General features: G+C 32.8%; 1 protein-coding gene across 2 annotated transcripts in view; it reads right to left on the minus strand.

The window, feature by feature from the left end:
* Positions 1 to 22808, minus strand: part of LOC143042886 (calnexin-like) — a 35437-nt gene extending 12629 nt beyond the window's left edge. For both annotated transcript variants that reach the window (XM_076215383.1, XM_076215384.1), the window contains exons 1-14: positions 22731 to 22808; positions 19906 to 20047; positions 19302 to 19381; positions 18592 to 18650; positions 18151 to 18215; positions 17099 to 17175; positions 16565 to 16646; positions 16149 to 16217; positions 15291 to 15338; positions 14828 to 14903; positions 14387 to 14465; positions 3468 to 3542; positions 882 to 917; positions 198 to 311 (exon numbers count right to left, since the gene is read on the minus strand). In XM_076215383.1, coding sequence (XP_076071498.1) covers positions 198 to 311; positions 882 to 917; positions 3468 to 3542; positions 14387 to 14465; positions 14828 to 14903; positions 15291 to 15338; positions 16149 to 16217; positions 16565 to 16646; positions 17099 to 17175; positions 18151 to 18215; positions 18592 to 18650; positions 19302 to 19381; positions 19906 to 20046 — 1001 coding nt within the window. In that variant the 5' untranslated portion in view covers position 20047; positions 22731 to 22808. The remainder of the gene's footprint in view (positions 1 to 197; positions 312 to 881; positions 918 to 3467; positions 3543 to 14386; positions 14466 to 14827; positions 14904 to 15290; positions 15339 to 16148; positions 16218 to 16564; positions 16647 to 17098; positions 17176 to 18150; positions 18216 to 18591; positions 18651 to 19301; positions 19382 to 19905; positions 20048 to 22730) is intronic.
* Between the last annotated feature and the right edge of the window lie 321 nt (positions 22809 to 23129).

Genomic DNA, 23129 nt, shown 5'->3' on the forward strand with positions numbered 1-23129 from the left:
TGATATTATATAGGAATACATTTAGAGAACTCAGTGTTAGTGCTAATATTACATCATTGGTATCTTGTGGATATTTAATGATACAGAATCTTCTTAATATAATATAGTTTGTGATGCTTTTCAACCATTAAGGTGGTACATAACACTACAGGGAGATAACTCTGTATAAATCAGCTAAATGTTTTTTAAATACTAACCAATCTTCTGGTTTTTCAGCATCTGGGTCAGGAATAAGTTCTGGTTCATCTTCTAACCATCCATCAGGCATTGTAGCTGCCTCATCAATAATGTATTCTGGTTCACTCTCATCCCTGTACAAATTACAACCAGGTTAATATTTTTTCTATTTTAAATTGTTTCGCATTTGTCATGTTAGGGCCTTTTTAGCTAATTTTAAAGTATGGGTTTTACTCATTGTTGAAGGCCATACAGTGACCTATAGTTGATAATTTAAGTGTCACATGTTCTCTTGTGGAGGATGTTCTCATTGGCAATCATACCACATCTTCTTTTTTTTTCTATTTTAAAGTTTGGTTTTTATTCAGTTGTGTTTTAATATTCCATATTATATATATATAACTGTCATCTAGATTTTTTGTTGTTTTCCACAAAATCACTTTGATGTAGGATTTCAAGCACCGTTTATATTTCAGGCATAACTGTTAATTTCATAAGGTTCTTAATTCATTAGGTTGTATGTCAGAAAATTCATCGATTTGTTTTGTAATCATGTCAACTTGCTATATATGCATGAACATTCAAAACAATATTGTTGAAGAACCCAAGATCATTGACAGGTTATAATTTTTTCTACTTTTCAAACATGTGAGAATTCCCTAAGATTTTGAAGAAAATTAAAGAAGAAATTATAAATGACTCACCAATCTTCTGGTTTAACTGCATCTGGATCAGGAATCCTATCAAGTAAAGATACAACAGTCTTAATTCAATGACATTAAACATTGACATATATTAAGGAAATACCAAACAGCAATTTACTCTTATGTCAAAAATTGTGTCGCAGTGATCATATTTTGAGTCCATTAAATTTAGAACCATAAAAATTAGGCAGATAACAGGAACTTCTAGTTATTTAATATCAGAGTCATACACCTTAATGAGGTTCATACTCACAACCTCAATGTTGACAGGCTAGTGGTCACCTTAATGAGGTTCATACTCACAACCTCAATGTTGACAGGCTAGTGCTCACCTTACTGAGGTTCATACTCACAACCTCAATGTTGACAGGCTAGTGCTCACCTTACTGAGGTTCATACTCACAACCTCAATGTTGACAGGCTAGTGCTCACCTTACTGAGGTTCATACTCACAACCTCAATGTTGACAGGCTAGTGCTCACCTTACTGAGGTTCATACTCACAACCTCAATGTTGACAGGCTAGTGCTCACCTTACTGAGGTTCATACTCACAACCTCAATGTTGACAGGCTAGTGCTCACCTTAATGAGGTTCATACTCACAACCTCAATGTTGACAGGCTAGTGCTCACATTAATGAGGTTCATACTCACAACCTCAATGTTGACAGGCTAGTGGTCACCTTAATGAGGTTCATACTCACAACCTCAATGTTGACAGGCTAGTGGTCACATTAATGAGGTTCATACTCACAACCTCAATGTTGACAGGCTAGTGGTCACAGTAGGCTTAAATTAAAATATTGTTTGTTTCCCCTTACCGACCGACCCTTTTAATTCGTTCCGCCTGAAAATCTTTTATTTGTATTTATCAGCAAGTTTTTATTTTATTTTATTTTTTCCCGCTCAAAACTTTTTTACCGGAATCCTCGGGTTTTATCCTTATCGTGAAAGGTCTAGTCCGTTTGGTATCACGTGAGCGTTTGACATGAACACTTGCATTTAGAGTTTCAAAGAATTTGTTTGAAATTGATGTTGAACGCTTTGAAATCATGATATGACGTACGTTAACTCTGTATTTTTATACTTGAAGAGCAGGGTTCACTTACAAAAAAGTTCATTTAATACAAAATAGTTCATTTAATACAAAATTATCAACGTGTGTACAAACCGTAGTATTTTGTGTAAACGGACGTTGTATTCTACGTAGGGATGGCCTTTTGTGATCCGTAGATCAGGAAGATTATGTTAACGATGCCTTCGACCAGCATTGCTATATTATTTATATCTGACATGAACCAAATGTGACAAAAGCCTGTGAAGTGGAGAATATTTGGCAGTAAAATCGCCCAAGTTTTCCATACAGATCATTTATAAATGCGATGCAAAATATGTGGCAATTGAGTTCAAGTCTTGTAGCATTTTTATTAGAAACATAGGCACACACGGAAATTTAAACACTCTAGGGACTTTTTCTACTAGTAATGTATGTCTGCCCGGACATATTTTACCAGGACAAAGTTATCTCTTACAGAAAACCTTTAGGTAGAGGTAAGCGTACAAGGTACGTAGTACAGAATATTAGTGCAAGCTAAAACTCTTCAAAGTTCCAGGCATATTTAAACGTTGAAAATATGCGGCACAGCTCTATATTTTGATATTTGAAAACAAAATAGTAGTGCATATGAATTAACTTCACATTCTACATGATACTTTTTTTTTGAAGCGTAGTCCCAGAAACTTAGAATGAAATTCAAAACAGTGCGGCTGTGGCCATTGATTGACACATTAAATTCATCCATTAACTGGGACAATTTAGGTGAACGTGTGTCTGTAACGACCACTGTTCACGACGTACCTACGATAGACATTTAAACTGTGGGGTCACCAAAGGTTTCTTAAGGCCTTTAATTATAAAATAGTTCGAAAAATTAATCAGGAATAACCTTTATGTTTTGATTTCTACAATTGATATAAATCAAAACATAGTGTTATTCCTGATTAATTTTTCGAAATACTTTATTAAGGTGTTGAGGACCTTTGGTGACCCCATAGTTTAAGTGTCTTTAAAAAGTACACAGTGAGCGATGGTCATTACATACAAACGTTCGTGTAAATTGTCCCAGTCAATGGATGAATTTAATGTGTCAATCAATGGCCACAGCCACACTGTTTTGAATTTCATTCTATTAGCAAAAGCAAAACAGACAAAAATGACATTATGCAGATTTTGTATCTATAAAATAAAATATTATACCTTCCTGCCTACCCATGAAAAAAAATATACCGAGCCAAGTTATTTTTTTTGGGAAAAAAATAAAATATTTTACCTACCTACCTATCCTGTTTCAAAACATAGGGTCGGAAAAGGGCAAACAAACAATATTTTAATTTAGGCCTTACTAATCAAATTACTTCAACAAATTGGCCTTTGATGCCAAAAATATATCCTTGAAAGCATGGCCTTATAAAAGAAAGGAGTTACATGTTGTAAACAGTGGTTGTGAAGAGCAAATTCATGAAACAGGAGGCCCTATTAAGTTAAATAGCCTATTAAGTGTTAAAGACAATAATAAAATGTATTTACTTTTCTCTCTCGTCCCAGTCATCAGATTTCTTGTCATTAGGATCATCTATTTCCTTTGGTGGATTCACAGGGGGACTGAAATATAATAGTTCATTGTTAGTAAGGATTCACAGGGGGACTGAAATATAATAGTTCATTGTTAGTAAGGATTCACAGGGGGACTGAAATATAATAGTTCATTGTTAGTAAGGATTCACAGGAGGACTGAAATATAATAGTTCATTATTAGTAAGGATCCACAGGGGGACTGAAATATAATAGTTCATTGTTAGTAAGGATTCACAGGGGGACTGAAATATAATAGTTTATTGTTAGAAAGGATTCATAGGGGGACTGAAATATAATAGTTTATTGTTAGAAAGGATTCATAGGGGGACTGAAATATAATAGTTCATTGTTAGTAAGGATTCACAGGGGGACTGAAATATAATAGTTCATTGTTAGTAAGGATTCACAGGAGGACTGAAATATAATAGTTTATTGTTAGAAAGGATTCATAGGGGGACTGAAATATAATAGTTTATTGTTAGTAAGGATTCACAGGAGGACTGAAATATAATAGTTCATTGTTAGTAAGGATTCACAGGGGGACTGAAATATAATAGTTCATTGTTAGTAAGGATTCACAGGGGGACTGAAATATAATAGTTTATTGTTAGTAAGGATTCACAGGGGGACTGAAATATAATAGTTCATTGTTAGTAAGGATTCACAGGAGGACTGAAATATAATAGTTTATTGTTAGAAAGGATTCATAGGGGGACTGAAATATAATAGTTTATTGTTAGTAAGGATTCACAGGGGGACTGAAATATAATAGTTCATTGTTAGTAAGGATTCACAGAGTACTGAAATATAATAGTTCATTGTTAGTAAGGATTCATAGGGGGACTGAAATATAATAGTTCATTATTAGTAAGGATTCACAGGAGGACTGAAATATAATAGTTCATTATTAGTAAGGATCCACAGGGGGACTGAAATATAATAGTTTATTGTTAGAAAGGATTCATAGGGGGACTGAAATATAATAGTTCATTGTTAGTAAGGATTAACAGGGGGACTGAAATATAATAGTTCATTGTTAGTAAGGATTCATAGGGGGACTGAAATATAATAGTTCATTATTAGTAAGGATTCACAGGAGGACTGAAATATAATAGTTCATTATTAGTAAGGATCCACAGGGGGACTGAAATATAATAGTTTATTGTTAGAAAGGATTCATAGGGGGACTGAAATATAATAGTTCATTGTTAGTAAGGATTCACAGGGGGACTGAAATATAATAGTTCATTGTTAGTAAGGATTCACAGGAGGACTGAAATATAATAGTTCATTGTTAGTCAGGATTAACAGAGGGACTGAAATATAATAGTTCATTGTTAGTAAGGATTAACAGGGGGACTGAAATATAATAGTTCATTGTAAGTAAGGATTCACAGAGTACTGAAATATAATAGTTCATTGTTAGTAAGGATTCATAGGGGGACTGAAATATAATAGTTCATTATTAGTAAGGATTCACAGGAGGACTGAAATATAATAGTTCATTGTTAGTCAGGATTAACAGGGGGACTGAAATATAATAGTTCATTGTTAGTAAGGATTAACAGGGGGACTGAAATATAATAGTTCATTGTAAGTAAGGATTCACAGAGTACTGAAATATAATAGTTCATTGTTAGTCAGGATTCACAGGGGGACTGAAATATAATAGTTCATTGTTAGTAAGGATTCACAGGGGGACTGAAATATAATAGTTTATTGTTAGAAAGGATTCATAGGGGGACTGAAATATAATAGTTTATTGTTAGAAAGGATTCATAGGGGGACTGAAATATAATAGTTCATTGTTAGTAAGGATTCACAGGGGGACTGAAATATAATAGTTCATTGTTAGTAAGGATTCACAGGGGGACTGAAATATAATAGTTCATTGTTAGTAAGGATTCACAGGGGGACTGAAATATAATAGTTTATTGTTAGAAAGGATTCATAGGGGGACTGAAATATAATAGTTTATTGTTAGTAAGGATTCACAGGAGGACTGAAATATAATAGTTCATTGTTAGTAAGGATTCACAGGGGGACTGAAATATAATAGTTCATTGTTAGTAAGGATTCACAGGGGGACTGAAATATAATAGTTTATTGTTAGTAAGGATTCACAGGGGGACTGAAATATAATAGTTCATTGTTAGTAAGGATTCACAGGAGGACTGAAATATAATAGTTTATTGTTAGAAAGGATTCATAGGGGGACTGAAATATAATAGTTTATTGTTAGTAAGGATTCACAGGGGGACTGAAATATAATAGTTCATTGTTAGTAAGGATTCACAGAGTACTGAAATATAATAGTTCATTGTTAGTAAGGATTCATAGGGGGACTGAAATATAATAGTTCATTATTAGTAAGGATTCACAGGAGGACTGAAATATAATAGTTCATTATTAGTAAGGATCCACAGGGGGACTGAAATATAATAGTTTATTGTTAGAAAGGATTGATAGGGGGACTGAAATATAATAGTTCATTGTTAGTAAGGATTAACAGGGGGACTGAAATATAATAGTTCATTGTTAGTAAGGATTCACAGGGGGACTGAAATATAATAGTTCATTGTTAGTAAGGATTCACAGGAGGACTGAAATATAATAGTTCATTGTTAGTCAGGATTAACAGGGGGACTGAAATATAATAGTTCATTGTTAGTAAGGATTAACAGGGGGACTGAAATATAATAGTTCATTGTAAGTAAGGATTCACAGAGTACTGAAATATAATAGTTCATTGTTAGTAAGGATTCATAGGGGGACTGAAATATAATAGTTCATTATTAGTAAGGATTCACAGGAGGACTGAAATATAATAGTTCATTGTTAGTCAGGATTAACAGGGGGACTGAAATATAATAGTTCATTGTTAGTAAGGATTAACAGGGGGACTGAAATATAATAGTTCATTGTAAGTAAGGATTCACAGAGTACTGAAATATAATAGTTCATTGTTAGTCAGGATTCACAGGGGGACTGAAATATAATAGTTCATTGTTAGTAAGGATTCACAGGGGGACTGAAATATAATAGTTCATTGTTAGTAAGGTTTCACAGGGGACTGAAATATAATAGTTCATTGTTAGTCAGGATTCACAGGGGGGCTGAAATATAATAGTTCATTGTTAGTAAGGTTTCACAGGGGGACTGAAATATAATAGTTCATTGTTAGTAAGGATTAACAGGGGGACTGAAATATAATAGTTCATTGTTAGTCAGGATTCACAGGGGACTGAAATATAATAGTTCATTGTAAGTAAGGATTCACAGAGTACTGAAATATAATAGTTCATTGTAAGTAAGGATTCACAGGGGGGCTGAAATATAATAGTTCATTGTTAGTCAGGATTCACAGGGGGACTGAAATATAATAGTTCATTGTTAGTCAGGATTCACAGGGGGGCTGAAATATAATAGTTCATTGTTAGTAAGGATTCATAGGGGGACTGAAATATAATAGTTCATTGTTAGTAAGGATTAACAGGGGGACTGAAATATAATAGTTCATTGTTAGTAAGGATTCACAGGGGGACTGAAATATAATAGTTCATTGTTAGAAAGGATTCATAGGGGGACTGAAATATAATAGTTCATTGTTAGTAAGGATTCACAGGGGGACTGAAATATAATAGTTCATTGTTAGTAAGGTTTCACAGGGGGACTGAAATATAATAGTTCATTGTTAGTCAGGATTCACAGGGGGACTGAAATATAATAGTTCATTGTTAGTAAGGATTCACAGGGGACTGAAATATAATAGTTCATTGTTAGTAAGGATTCACAGAGTACTGAAAAATAATAGTTCATTGTTAGTAAGGATTCACAGGGGACTGAAATATAATAGTTCATTGTTAGTCAGGATTCACAGGGGGACTGAAATATAATAGTTCATTGTTAGTCAGGATTCACAGGGGGACTGAAATATAATAGTTCATTGTTAGTCAGGATTCACAGGGGGGCTGAAATATAATAGTTCATTGTTAGTAAGGATTCATAGGGGGACTGAAATATAATAGTTCATTGTTAGTAAGGATTAACAGGGGGACTGAAATATAATAGTTCATTGTTAGTAAGGATTCACAGGGGGACTGTATATAATAGTTCATTGTTAGTAAGGATTCACAGGGGGACTGAAATATAATAGTTCATTGTTAGTAAGGTTTCACAGGGGGACTGAAATATAATAGTTCATTGTTAGTCAGGATTCACAGGGGGACTGAAATATAATAGTTCATTGTTAGTAAGGATTCACAGGGGACTGAAATATAATAGTTCATTGTTAGTAAGGATTCACAGAGTACTGAAATATAATAGTTCATTGTTAGTAAGGATTCACAGGGGACTGAAATATAATAGTTCATTGTTAGTAAGGATTCACAGGGGGACTGAAATATAATAGTTCATTGTTAGTCAGGATTCACAGGGGGACTGAAATATAATAGTTCATTGTTAGTCAGGATTCACAGGGGGGCTGAAATATAATAGTTCATTGTTAGTAAGGATTCACAGGGGACTGAAATATAATAGTTCATTGTTAGTCAGGATTCACAGGGGGGCTGAAATATAATAGTTCATTGTTAGTAAGGATTCACAGGGGGGCTGAAATATAATAGTTCATTGTTAGTAAGGATTCACAGGGGACTGAAATATAATAGTTCATTGTTAGTCAGGATTCACAGGGGACTGAAATATAATAGTTCATTGTTAGTAAGGATTCACAGGGGGGCTGAAATATAATAGTTCATTGTTAGTAAGGATTCACAGGGGGACTGAAATATAATAGTTCATTGTTAGTCAGGATTCACAGGGGGACTGAAATATAATAGTTCATTGTTAGTCAGGATTCACAGGGGGGCTGAAATATAATAGTTCATTGTTAGTAAGGATTCACAGGGGACTGAAATATAATAGTTCATTGTTAGTCAGGATTCACAGGGGGGCTGAAATATAATAGTTCATTGTTAGTAAGGATTCACAGGGGGGCTGAAATATAATAGTTCATTGTTAGTAAGGATTCACAGGGGACTGAAATATAATAGTTCATTGTTAGTCAGGATTCACAGGGGACTGAAATATAATAGTTCATTGTTAGTAAGGATTCACAGGGGGGCTGAAATATAATAGTTCATTGTTAGTAAGGATTCACAGGGGGGCTGAAATATAATAGTTCATTGTTAGTAAGGATTCACAGGGGACTGAAATATAATAGTTCATTGTTAGTCAGGATTCACAGGGGGACTGAAATATAATAGTTCATTGTTAGTAAGGATTCACAGGAGGACTGAAATATAATAGTTCATTATTAGTAAGGATTAACAGGGGGACTGAAATATAATAGTTCATTGTTAGTAAGGTTTCACAGGGGACTGAAATATAATAGTTCATTGTTAGTAAGGATTCACAGGAGGACTGAAATATAATAGTTCATTGTTAGTCAGGATTCACAGGGGGGCTGAAATATAATAGTTCATTGTTAGTAAGGTTTCACAGGGGGACTGAAATATAATAGTTCATTGTTAGTAAGGATTAACAGGGGGACTGAAATATAATAGTTCATTGTTAGTCAGGATTCACAGGGGACTGAAATATAATAGTTCATTGTAAGTAAGGATTCACAGAGTACTGAAATATAATAGTTCATTGTAAGTAAGGATTCACAGGGGGGCTGAAATATAATAGTTCATTGTTAGTCAGGATTCACAGGGGACTGAAATATAATAGTTCATTGTTAGTAAGGTTTCACAGGGGACTGAAATATAATAGTTCATTGTTAGTAAGGATTCACAGGAGGACTGAAATATAATAGTTCATTGTTAGTCAGGATTCACAGGGGGGCTGAAATATAATAGTTCATTGTTAGTAAGGATTCATAGGGGGACTGAAATATAATAGTTCATTGTTAGTAAGGATTAACAGGGGGACTGAAATATAATAGTTCATTGTTAGTAAGGATTCACAGGGGGACTGAAATATAATAGTTCATTGTTAGTAAGGATTCACAGGGGGACTGAAATATAATAGTTCATTGTTAGTAAGGTTTCACAGGGGGACTGAAATATAATAGTTCATTGTTAGTCAGGATTCACAGGGGGACTGAAATATAATAGTTTATTGTTAGTAAGGTTTCACAGGGGGACTGAAATATAATAGTTCATTGTTAGTAAGGATTCACAGGGGGACTGAAATATAATAGTTCATTGTTAGTAAGGTTTCACAGGGGGACTGAAATATAATAGTTCATTGTTAGTCAGGATTCACAGGGGGACTGAAATATAATAGTTCATTGTTAGTAAGGATTCACAGGGGACTGAAATATAATAGTTCATTGTTAGTAAGGATTCACAGAGTACTGAAAAATAATAGTTCATTGTTAGTAAGGATTCACAGGGGACTGAAATATAATAGTTCATTGTTAGTCAGGATTCACAGGGGGACTGAAATATAATAGTTCATTGTTAGTAAGGATTCACAGGGGGACTGAAATATAATAGTTCATTATTAGTAAGGATTCACAGGGGGACTGAAATATAATAGTTCATTGTTAGTCAGGATTCACAGGGGGGCTGAAATATAATAGTTCATTGTTAGTAAGGATTCATAGGGGGACTGAAATATAATAGTTCATTGTTAGTAAGGATTAACAGGGGGACTGAAATATAATAGTTCATTGTTAGTAAGGATTCACAGGGGGACTGAAATATAATAGTTCATTATTAGTAAGGATTCACAGGGGGACTGAAATATAATAGTTCATTATTAGTAAGGATTCACAGGGGGACTGAAATATAATAGTTCATTATTAGTAAGGATTCACAGGGGAACTGAAATATAATAGTTCATTGTTAGTAAGGATTCAGAGGGGGACTGAAATATAATAGTTCATTGTTAGTAAGGATTCACAGGGGGACTGAAATATAATAGTTCATTGTAAGTAAGGATTCACAGAGTACTGAAATATAATAGTTCATTGTTAGTAAGGATTCACAGGGGGACTGAAATATAATAGTTCATTGTTAGTAAGGATTAACAGGGGGACTGAAATATAATAGTTCATTGTTAGTAAGGATTCACAGGGGGACTGAAATATAATAGTTCATTGTTAGTAAGGATTCACAGGGGGACTGAAATATATTAGTTCATTGTAAGTAAGGATTCACAGAGTACTGAAATATAATAGTTCATTGTTAGTAAGGATTCACAGGGGGACTGAAATATAATAGTTCATTGTAAGTAAGGATTCACAGAGTACTGAAATATAATAGTTCATTGTTAGTAAGGATTCACAGGGGGACTGAAATATATTAGTTCATTGTAAGTAAGGATTCACAGAGTACTGAAATATAATAGTTCATTGTTAGTAAGGATTCACAGGGGAACTGAAATATAATAGTTCATTGTAAGTAAGGATTCACAGAGTACTGAAATATAATAGTTCATTGTTAGTAAGGATTCACAGGGGGACTGAAATATAATAGTTCATTGTAAGTAAGGATTCACAGGGGGACTGAAATATAATAGTTCATTGTTAGTAAGGATTCACAGGGGGACTGAAATATAATAGTTCATTGTTAGTAAGGATTCATAGGGGGACTGAAATATAATAGTTCATTGTTAGTAAGGATGCACAGGGGGACTGAAATATAATAGTTCATTGTTAGTAAGGATTCAATGGGGGACTGAAATATAACAGTTCATTGTTAGTAAGGATTCACAGGGGGACTGAAATATAATAGTTCATTGTAAGTAAGGATTCACAGAGTACTGAAATATAATAGTTCATTGTTAGTCAGGATTCACAGGGGGACTGAAATATAATAGTTCATTGTTAGTAAGGATTCACAGGGGGACTGAAATATAATAGTTCATTGTAAGTAAGGATTCACAGAGTACTGAAATATAATAGTTCATTGTTAGTAAGGATTCACAGGGGAACTGAAATATAATAGTTCATTGTTAGTAAGGATTCACAGGGACACTGAAATATAATAGTTCATTGTTAGTAAGGATTCACAGGGGGACTGAAATATAATAGTTCATTGTTAGTAAGGATTCACAGGGGGACTGAAATATAATAGTTCATTGTAAGTAAGGATTCACAGAGTACTGAAATATAATAGTTCATTGTTAGTAAGGATTCACAGGGGGACTGAAATATAATAGTTCATTGTTAGTAAGGATTCACAGGGGGACTGAAATATAATAGTTCATTGTTAGTCAGGATTCACAGGGGGACTGAAATATAATAGTTCATTGTTAGTCAGGATTCACAGGGGGACTGAAATATAATAGTTCATTGTTAGTAAGGATTCACAGGGGGACTGAAATATAATAGTTCATTGTTAGTAAGGATTCACAGGGGGACTGAAATATAATAGTTCATTGTAAGTAAGGATTCACAGAGTACTGAAATATAATAGTTCATTGTTAGTAAGGATTCACAGAGTACTGAAATATAATAGTTCATTGTTAGTAAGGATTCACAGGGGGACTGAAATATAATAGTTCATTGTTAGTAAGGATTCACAGAGTACTGAAATATAATAGTTCATTGTTAGTAAGGATTCACAGGGGGACTGAAATATAATAGTTCATTGTTAGTCAGGATTCACAGGGGGACTGAAATATAATAGTTCATTGTTAGTAAGGATTCACAAAGGGGACTGAAATATAATAGTTCATTGTTAGTAAGGTTTCACAGAGTACTGAAATATAATAGTTCATTGTTAGTAAGGATTCACAGGGGGACTGAAATATAATAGTTCATTGTTAGTAAGGATTCACAGGGGGACTGAAATATAATAGTTCATTGTTAGTCAGGATTCACAGGGGGACTGAAATATAATAGTTCATTGTAAGTAAGGATTCACAGGGGGACTGAAATATAATAGTTCATTGTTAGTAAGGATTCACAGGAGGACTGAAATATAATAGTTCATTGTTAGTAAGGATTCACAGGGGGACTGAAATATAATAGTTCATTGTTAGTCAGGATTCACAGGGGGACTGAAATATAATAGTTCATTGTTAGTAAGGATTCACAGGGGGACTGAAATATAATAGTTCATTGTTAGTCAGGATTCACAGGGGGACTGAAATATAATAGTTCATTGTTAGTCAGGATTCACAGGGGGACTGAAATATATTAGTTCATTGTTAGTAAGGATTCACAGGGGGACTGAAATATAATAGTTCATTGTTAGTAAGGATTAACAGGGGGACTGAAATATAATAGTTCATTGTAAGTAAGGATTCACAGGAGGACTGAAATATAATAGTTCATTATTAGTAAGGATCCACAGGGGGACTGAAATATAATAGTTTATTGTTAGAAAGGATTCATAGGGGGACTGAAATATAATAGTTCATTGTTAGTAAGGATTCACAGAGTACTGAAATATAATAGTTCATTGTTAGTCAGGATTCACAGGGGGACTGAAATATAATAGTTCATTGTTAGTAAGGATTCACAGGGGGACTGAAATATAATAGTTTATTGTTAGAAAGGATTCATAGGGGGACTGAAATATAATAGTTCATTGTTAGTAAGGATTCACAGGAGGACTGAAATATAATAGTTCATTGTTAGTAAGGATTCACAGGGGGACTGAAATATAATAGTTCATTGTTAGTCAGGATTCACAGGGGGACTGAAATATAATAGTTCATTGTTAGTCAGGATTCACAGGGGGACTGAAATATAATAGTTCATTGTTAGTAAGGATTCACAGGGGGACTGAAATATAAAAGATCATTGTTAGAAAGGATAAAGAGCAATTAACAAAAAAAAGAATACAAATTAAGAAATTTAAGTAACAATTCCTCTGTACACTTTAAAGATTTGTTAAGGCAATTCCAATGCCAGACTACACGAAATACGTCGGACAAATCCGGTGAATAATCGGTCTGGTAAAATTTTGTTGAATTCCGGTCCAAATGTCCGGTGTTTTTTTTTCATGGATTTTTCTAACATTCTAGCAAAATTGCCAAACAATCTCAAATTCATTTTCATCTTTATTATTCATCACAGCGATGTTTATTTTGTTCAACCGCTAGCTTTATGCCGAAAATCGCCAACCAGTAATGTGTAAATCCGGGTAAAAACATATCTGACTGTCAAAAACAACCGGAAATGTAAATAAAACCGGATCAGATTCTGGGAACGGATAAGGATAATTCCGGGTTTGCCAATTAAATACAATAAATGAATAAAAATCCAAGCAGATCACAAAATTCAGCTATGAAATATAAACACTAGAATTGAAAACCAAAAGATATATGAAAAAGAAAGAAGAAACAGGAAATAATATTTTATACAGAAACTCTAAATAATGTTTAGTTCACAAACATTGTCAAAATCCAATAAAATGGGACATTACTCTTCACTGAAATGCATTCAAGCAGTTGTGCACAACTTTTATAACAATATATCCTCTTGTTACATCATTTTGTTTTTGTGCGTTTTGGGGAGGAGTAGGGCACAACAAAGTCATATGTTTGTTGTTTTTTGTCGGATAATATACAATTAGATGTTAAAAAAAAATTGGTCTGGTAAAGCTAGGATGCTTACCAGACCGAATGTCCTGTAAAAATAATATTCATTCGTGTAGTCTGCAATGCATGGTAGGTGGTTGCATTTACTTTAGAATATTTGAAGAATTAGAAGTAAAATGAAAATTTATTTCATAGGTGGCTATGATTGGGGTCTAAATAAAGCAACCCCCTTTCCCCATGAACTTTAAAATCTTGATCAGCCGTTTAACATTCAAACAAAAATACACAAGCAATAATTTCTGACCAGAAATTTACATGTAGTTAAAGACAACAAAAAACTATGTATTCTAAAACGTCTGTAATAATACCTCATATCTTCTAATAAGCTTCCTTCATTTACTAAGGTATTGTCCACAAATATCTCAAAACTGTTGTCAGGATTTACAACTGCAAGTAAACATAATTGACATGTATGTGAAAAACGTGGTTAAATCTGTTTATTATTTTTTAGTTATAAATAAGAATAAACAGGATTATATATTTTTTTTTACTTGTATTCATATAAAACTTAATTTACAGGTTTTTTTCAGGGATGTGCTCTTGTACTCATCAACATTAGTAAGGCACTTACAAAATTAATTTAACCCTACCCTGTCCAAAATAAACAAAAGACCAATATTTGAAGGCTGAAAAATATTTCATTATGCAAGTGATTGTTTGAAGAGTGCAAAATTAGTGAAATCTAAAGTTTTTATAAAATTTAAACTAGCATCTGCATAAAGAGAGAGATCTCCATATAGTATACTGACCTAGTTTGTATAAATGTGTCTTCTTGTCTGTAAAATAGCTATCAAGGTTGGCTGTAGGCTTCTTAGCATGTTTCTCCTAAAACCAAGGATGAAAAGGATATGTTTAAATTAAAAGACAATAACAAGTTTTATAATTCTCCTTTAATTACCAATTTCAGGACATAAAATTCAAAGTGTTGTCAGTTTAAAACATTAGAGATATTCAGCAGTGTTTCTCTTAAATTTTTTAGAAGATATGTATGCAAACTTATTCCTTTTTTGTCAATTATCTGCAAAAAGATGTTTTCTCTCTATATGACATCATCAGATATTGTGGCCTTTTTTTTAATGATGTTACAATAGGAAATTCAGAGGAGAGCATACATATTTGAAATAATAATTGAAGAACTGATATCAAATAAGATAATCAACTGGTCAAGAAAGTATATTTCGGCTAAGAATAAAGAAATTATAATAAACTTACCTCAAATTCTCCTGTTTTAGGATTTTTGTGTCTGAATATAAAATGTAACTGGAAAAAAATAAAAATAAAATTGAGAATGTTGTCAACTGAAGAAAATATATAAGCAACTTAGAATGCTATATCTAATGAATATTACAAGTATATGACATTATTATTTTTTTACACCCTAATTTATACAGTGATGTTATTTATAGAGTTCAGAATTAAGACATTATCCATATAAACTTATTTGTTTGTTAGAGGGTGTATAGATTGATATTTTTCTGTAAAATACATAACTTTTTTCTAGTCGAAATTTGTTTTTTAAAGAAGAAAGATCGCGCTAAGATCAGTGTACTTTTTGTGTCTTTTGCCTTTAGTAATTTCTTTTCGTGCTAAGTGTTGATCTGATGAGTAAAGACCTTTCCTATTTTTTTTTTATCATGTTTAACCTGGTCATAATCTTTATGTGCCTGCCCCCACCCAATCCAGGATTCTTGGGTATCTCTCTGCCATAGTTGTTTTTCATTCATTGTTGTAGTATGAATCTATTTACTGGCTTTTTCTAATAATTGTTTAACATTTTGCAATCCTGGTTCTTTTATAGCTTATTATTTGGTATGGATTTTGCATTGTAAATCGTAATGGATAGTTGTCCAATTGACAATCATAGCACATCTGGTTATCTTTATAGAGCACATTTCAACTATTCAGTACACCTAACAATATATCAAAACATGACAGAAAGATTTAAACCCAATCAATTTCTTTCATCCTAGAAAAGGTTTAGTCAATAAGTGTAGCAAAAATTGTTCCTACTTTACAATATTAACAGGAGTTATCTCTCTTTGTATATGTCACTTTTAAAAAACAACTTACCTTGTGGTCCATACCACATTTATCTGGACCAAACATTATTGTGTAAGGTGTCTTATCTTGGAATTGTTTCTACAATAAATAAAAATAATGATAAATAACAATAATATTTATTCAAGTAAAGGCAATACATACATATATATACATAATAAGTTGCAGAAACTTAGCTAAATACAATCTAACAACTTACAACAACCCATTTTCATTTTAAAATAAATTAAGTAATAGAATTTCAGTAACAATAGCTTCTGCTCCCTGTTTTTGATTAAGATTTTTCTGAAAGCTGTAGAATTTTATTTTTTTTACATTGAAAAGTTAAAGTCCTTAACTTTGTGTATATAAAAGAACAACGTGAAGATATCATTTCTATAAGAATCTAAGACTACTGATTAAGTATATATACTTCCTTGTTGACTCACCAACTCCAGCTGTTTATCCATAGACAGAAGTTTAACATAAGCACCACCACATTCTAATCCATTCTGAAACTTTACTTCATATCTGGCAAAGAAAGAATCCATAAAATTATAAAAATAGAAATTAGAAATCCTTACATGAATTTTTAAAACATCCTTTTAATGTTAAAAATGTATGAGACAAGGAAGACAGAGATTTAAAGACAATTTCATAAAAATACACATAATCCCTAAACCATTTATTTTTACTAAGGGCAGAGTTCTCAAAATCTTTCTGGTGGTCCTTGAAGAAATCTACTGGTACACACTATTATTTCTATTACAAAATACCAATATAGTGGCAAAAATTCAGACCACCACTTTTCAAGAACTCTGACTATGGGTCAGTTATTGTTTTCTTAAATAGAAATACAATTCACACCATATGTTAGAAATGTATGTTATAAATCAGAGTGTCACGCTTGCTGAAGACAAGCAAACCATTATAATGCTTCCTCTGCAACTTAATATTACACCTGATTTAATAACTATACTTACTGGACTACAAATGGTTTTCCATCAAATCTGAACGGTTTGTTTAACTTTGATGAGATGGCATGGTGTTTAGCTTTAGACTGAAAAAAAAATTATACAAATCATTACAAACAAGTGAAACTGTGAGCTTCTGCTCACTGATGATACCCCCGTCCAAATGTGTTCGGTAAACATGAAGTTGTCGAGTGATGAATCTGAAAACGCATCACACGGTATAGCTGACTTATATCAAGTCTGAAACCAAATATCAGAAATCCTGGTAGTGCAGTTCCTGAGAAAAAATGTGACGAAAAATTTTCAACTTGGCTATCAGGTGTAAAAATGATACAAGTGTTCGGTAAACAGGAAGTTGTCGAGTGATGAATCTGAAAACGCATCACACAGTATAGCTGACTTATATCAAGCCTCACACTAAATTTCAGAAATCCTGGTAGTGTAGTTCCTGAGAAAAATGTGACGAAAAATATTCATGGGACGGACGGACCGACTGACAGACTGATGGACTGACGGAAGGACAGACAGACAGAGGTAAAACAGTATACCCCCCTTTTTTTCAAAGCGGGGGTATAATTATAAAATGTTTCTAATTAGGTGAATTTCATTCGTTCAAGTATTGTTGAATTAGACAATAAACAAACTTTGTTCTGTTGTCAGCATCACAGTGGAGGGAAAGTGTCTGTCCTCTCATCAAAAAATAATTAAATCCAACTCCTGATGATTCCACTTTTAAGAATTCCAGTGAATAAAACAGATCAATCCTTAATTTGTAAAATAAAAGATCATTTTGCCCCTCTATTAATATCACTTCAATCTTAATTTACAAGAGCAAATAATATTTACTAAAAAAAAAACCATAGAATTGAAAACTCTGTTTACAAAAGTAAATATTTTTTTAGTTATTCTGTCATTTAAATGTATCTGTGGTCTCTGACTCTCTTATTAATCACCTCAAATTGAAAGACAATACCAAATTAATGCAGGTAAAATGTAGTTGGTAACCTCTACATTATTTATAAGTATATTGAAAGAGTCACAGGATACTAAATACTACAAACCTTTAACACTAAGCCATGATCACCTTTCAGAGCACTGTCTTTCGGTTCTTCCACGGACCATTTTCCTAAAAGTAGACAAAGTCAAGTAATTAAAATATGTAGATGCAGTATGACGTTTAACAAGTTTTTCTTTTGCTATTTAAACCATGTAAATTGTATAAACTTGAATTGATTTACAGCTGTGTAATGGTCAACAGCTAATTCAGTATGATTACATGTTAATGTCCTATCAATATATACTACTTTGTATTTCTGATGGACCAACCCACAAGAGTAACAACAGGTTATCCAAATATCTTAGCAAGGAATGCAAAAAATTTTAACTAAAAAAAACAAACTATTAAATAGTTTTGGTGACAAAGAAGCAAAAATGGAATCAAAATTTTATATAATGATGATTTGACCATTAGTTTTATTATAAATCGTCACCACATCACTCACCATCATATTTGGCAATAGTTTCTTCAGCACCATCTTTCTTAGTCTGTGACTTGGTCCATCTGTGGAATGTAAAAATTCAAATTTTATTCAGTTGTAATTTCAACAACAAAAACAATATGTGAATGTAACTTTTATTCTAGTATTTGAGGTTTGTATGCCACTTTCTGGGATTTAAACATTGTCAATTTGATTAATCTCCTTTATTTTGATATCAGTTTTTTTTCACAACAGAATAGTAAAATTGAGAATGGAAATGGGGAATGTGTCAAAGAGACAACAACCCAACCATAGAAAAAACAACAGCAGAAGGTCACCAACAGGTGTTCAAAATCTTGTCATACAATAATTTGATACTGCTGATTATTCTCAAATTTTATAATTTGAACATAATATATATCTGTTGTGTTTTTGTTTGTTCTGTCATAATAAATTATTGCAGGTATTGTGTCTTCTTGGACTTTTCATGAATATAATAGTTTACTATATTACATGTACATCATGATAAACTTCCAACATAGGAACTTTACTCCGTATGAACATCATTTTGGTTGATAAAGGATAATGGGCAAGTTTAGGACATCTTTTTCCTTATTCCCAGTTGTATGTGTGCATGTACATGTAATTCATGATGAATATTAACAAATAATAAAATTTATTCTTTCTTGATCATTTCATAGATCTATAAATATAGAAATTCATTTTCAACAAACCTTTTTTCAAAATCTGCTGGTTTATCAAATGTTTCCGTAAAGAATGTATTTCCTTTCACTACAGGAGGAACATAATTAACCTTCAAATAACAAAACATACTAATTACTATGGCATTCTAGATTCTAATGATGACATATAAATAGTATTGTAGACTTCATAAAAAAGTCATCAGGTTTAAATAAACAAAATGAAACAAATAGAACTGTGAGCTATTGCTAGAGAATTATAATACAAAAGGACAAATAAAATGAGTTGTTGCTAACTCAATTTAAAATTAATTTTTAGTGCATACCCTTAAGATTTATTGTGTCATTTCTAAAAAGATTAAAGTCAATCTTTTTCCACTGTTGTAAAATTTGTTAAAAATTTGTTTACATGTTCATACCAACCCATCTTTTTTTTTTTAACATGTTAAGAGTAATAAGAGAAAACAAAGGTAAGATTTTTTTGTCTGCCCTAAAAACATTATGGTATCATCATGATCATAAGACATTATGGTATCATCATGATCATAAGACATTATGGTATCATCATGATCATAAGACATTATGGTATCATCATGATCATAAGACATTATGCTAGAAAACAAACTTATTATTTTACTTTTTCAACAACAGCAGGAGGTTCCTCTTCTACTTCAACAGTTGTATCATCGTCATCCTCTTCCTCTTCTGTATCACAGATGCTGACATGGAGAAGTCCAAGGGATAAAAATAACAGGAAGATACTCTTAAGCTTCATCATTCTGCCAAAAAGAAACATATTTATATGAATACTAATAATTTTTTGTATAGATTAGGTTTTCCCTCTTTGAATGGTTTTACACTAGTTATTTTTGGTTCTCTTTATAGCTTTCTGTTCGATGTGAGCCAAGGCTCCATGATGACTATTTACTTTTACAAATTGTGACTTGGATAGAGATTTGTCTCAATGGCACTCATACCACATCTTCTTATATCTATTGGAATGCACTTTTATAGCTGACTATGTGGTATGGCCTTTGCTCATGGTTGAAGGCCGTATGGTGACCTATTTCTGTGTCATTTTGGTTTCTTGTGGAGAGTTGTCTCATTGGCAATTATACCACATCTTTTTTTATATGGTTTGACTTTCACCTTATATATTTTCCATGTTTCGTGTGGATTCTCATAATTAAGATTACTGTAGGGTCTTCTTGACCAGTAATAATGACTACATGATCTCCAAAAACGATTGAATAATATAGTATTAAGGAAAAAAGATGTAATTATATCTACTACTTTTTTCCTTAATACTTTGGACTTAATTTCTCATGCTTCATTTTTCCTGATTTTTATTTTCTGAGCAAAGTTTTTGTGATTTCTATTTCATAATTTTCTATGTTTAGACCCCCTTTACCACCCTCAATAATGTAGGGAAACAGGTACTGGTTTCTCTTGGTCCCAAACTGTCCATTATTGCATTAAACATGGAGGTGATTGGTTTCCTTGCCTAACAGTCTTGTTACCTAATATGAACAAAAGCAACAATGATTTTGATCAGAAAGGCTGGTTTCCAAGGCAAAAATAGTAGCCGAAAATGAAGCCATTTGGTATGGCTGGTTTCCAAGAATAAAGACTGACGGTTAACGGTCTTCATACTCTCATATAGGTGAATACAGCATTTTGATACCAACCAATAAACAGCAGGGATCTCCATGGCCTGTTTAACGATGGCGCCCCGCCATCGTTCAAATGTCTTGCGCCATCGTCAAATGACTCGCTCCATCGTTAAATTATCTTGCGCCATCGTTAAATTGTCTTCCGCCATCGTTCAAAACTTCATCATTTTTTGTAGCCCGACGCCATTTTTTTTATCAATTATAATCAAATGCATGTAATTGCATAACCCTCAGGCTTTTTGTGTTATAATCCAACACAGTTCTAACGCCTGAGGGATATCCGGATTAAGATCGCTAATCACTTGTACCTGAGCTTGTACAGGTAGATCAACAAACCAGACAGGAGAATACTATCTGAGGATAGACGATCCATTTGTCGAATTAATCAACTAAGTTTCAGCAAATGATTATGATAATTTGGATTAAATAAATAAATTAATAATCCAGTTACAAAGAAAACAGTTTAACAAGTCGAACACGTGCTTTATTTTGACTTACGCAATCAGCATCCCCCTTTTTTAAGAAGTACAAAATAAGACGCAAAACAGTAAATATTATTTCATCACAAATAACTCGAGTACTGCTGTAACGATAATTTAAAATGACTTTAAAAGTTTAAAAGTAAAAACTTATAAATATTTCCTGTAAAGAAATATCGTATCGTAATTCCGAATTCATTTCGTATATTACAATCAAATTGATACATCCGCGTTTCCGGTTTCTATTCAGACTCGAAAGATGCATGTTGCACAGCATCAATTTGTCATATAAAGTCATTAAAAACCTTTTCGTTTGCTTTACAAATCTCTTTAACCTTTTACATAACCCGTACGAATCGTTTTGTTGTTGCTGCAAATCAGTCATACCGGTAATGGGTTCTGAATTTGACAGTGTCCATGAAAAATAAGCTTCCACATCATATAATTTTTGACCCCCATAACAATTACCAAAAATACAAGAGATCTACATGGGGACCTTCATGACAACTTTTGGACATTCTCGACTAAGGGGGGACCATGAAGACTTGGTATTTGAATGGTTAAAAACGGCAATAAATGAACATATTGACACTTCTAATTCTATAAAAATATAATTTCAATAAGCAATGAATTAGCATGTTCACCATTCCTTGTATGGAGGGATAAAATACTTCCGATCGCGCTACACTGTACAGCGTATACACGGTTTGTAATGGTGAAAGTTCCTCCATGGTTCAATTTTCATCCATGGAGATCCCTGAGTTTGATATCTTTTATTTTTCATTAATTAGCTAGTCCGAATTCGGTCTATTAATTAGCCAGTTAGCCACCCCCTTTTTCAGTTTTATCATTACTCTTTCAATAGAAAATATATGCTGTATGTAAGATATGAAGCTAATATCTTATCCTTGGTCAAGACTTATGTAGTCTTCAAGGTAACCCTTGCAGCAACCTTATACTTGCAATTCGCTCAGTCACTAAAATAGAGATTTTTTTTATGCAATAGTTTTTGCAGTTTCTATTGGGCTGTAAAACAATCATTCAGGCCAAATAAAAATAAGCAAGACTGAGCTTTAGTAAATGTGTCAAAGTTTTAATACTGACTAGGGACTAATGTTACTGGATCATATGATCTGAAAAATCAGGCATGTCATGATTATTCGTCCTCCCCCTTTTTTCGGTTTAATCGTTTCTTTACAAATAATGAAGGTTTTGGGCATTTTCCAAGTGAGCTGGTGTTTCAAACAGAAGTGATCGTGGGAATTAAGTATCAAAGTATTTCAAATTTGAATCATTATAAGACATTTTACCAGTAATTCTGGTGTTCCAAGTTAAAAGCGTTCCAAATCCCTCACGCCGGTCAACAGATGAAGTTCATAAACGTGGAGATGTTTGATTGGTTATGCAAATTATATCAAGGAAATTTGTAACGACATTTTTGATTGGCTACTATATACTTTAAAAGTTAAAAAGCGCGTTTTTTTTAAATTGCATTTGGAATACTAGAACCTCAGACTAGAATCCGTAGATTTTTTAAATTAGTTATTTTAAAACAGCAACGCCAACAGACATATATTGTCTTACCCCAGGAAAAGATTACATTCTAGACCTTCTAGTCGTATTTGGCACAACTTTTTGGAATTTTTGGTCCTCATGCAATGCTCTTCAACTTCGCATATATATATATGGTATTCAAGTTGTTTGACCTT

The sequence above is a fragment of the Mytilus galloprovincialis genome, chromosome 8, assembly GCF_965363235.1.
Source record: "Mytilus galloprovincialis chromosome 8, xbMytGall1.hap1.1, whole genome shotgun sequence".
Classification (NCBI taxonomy): domain Eukaryota; kingdom Metazoa; phylum Mollusca; class Bivalvia; order Mytilida; family Mytilidae; genus Mytilus; species Mytilus galloprovincialis.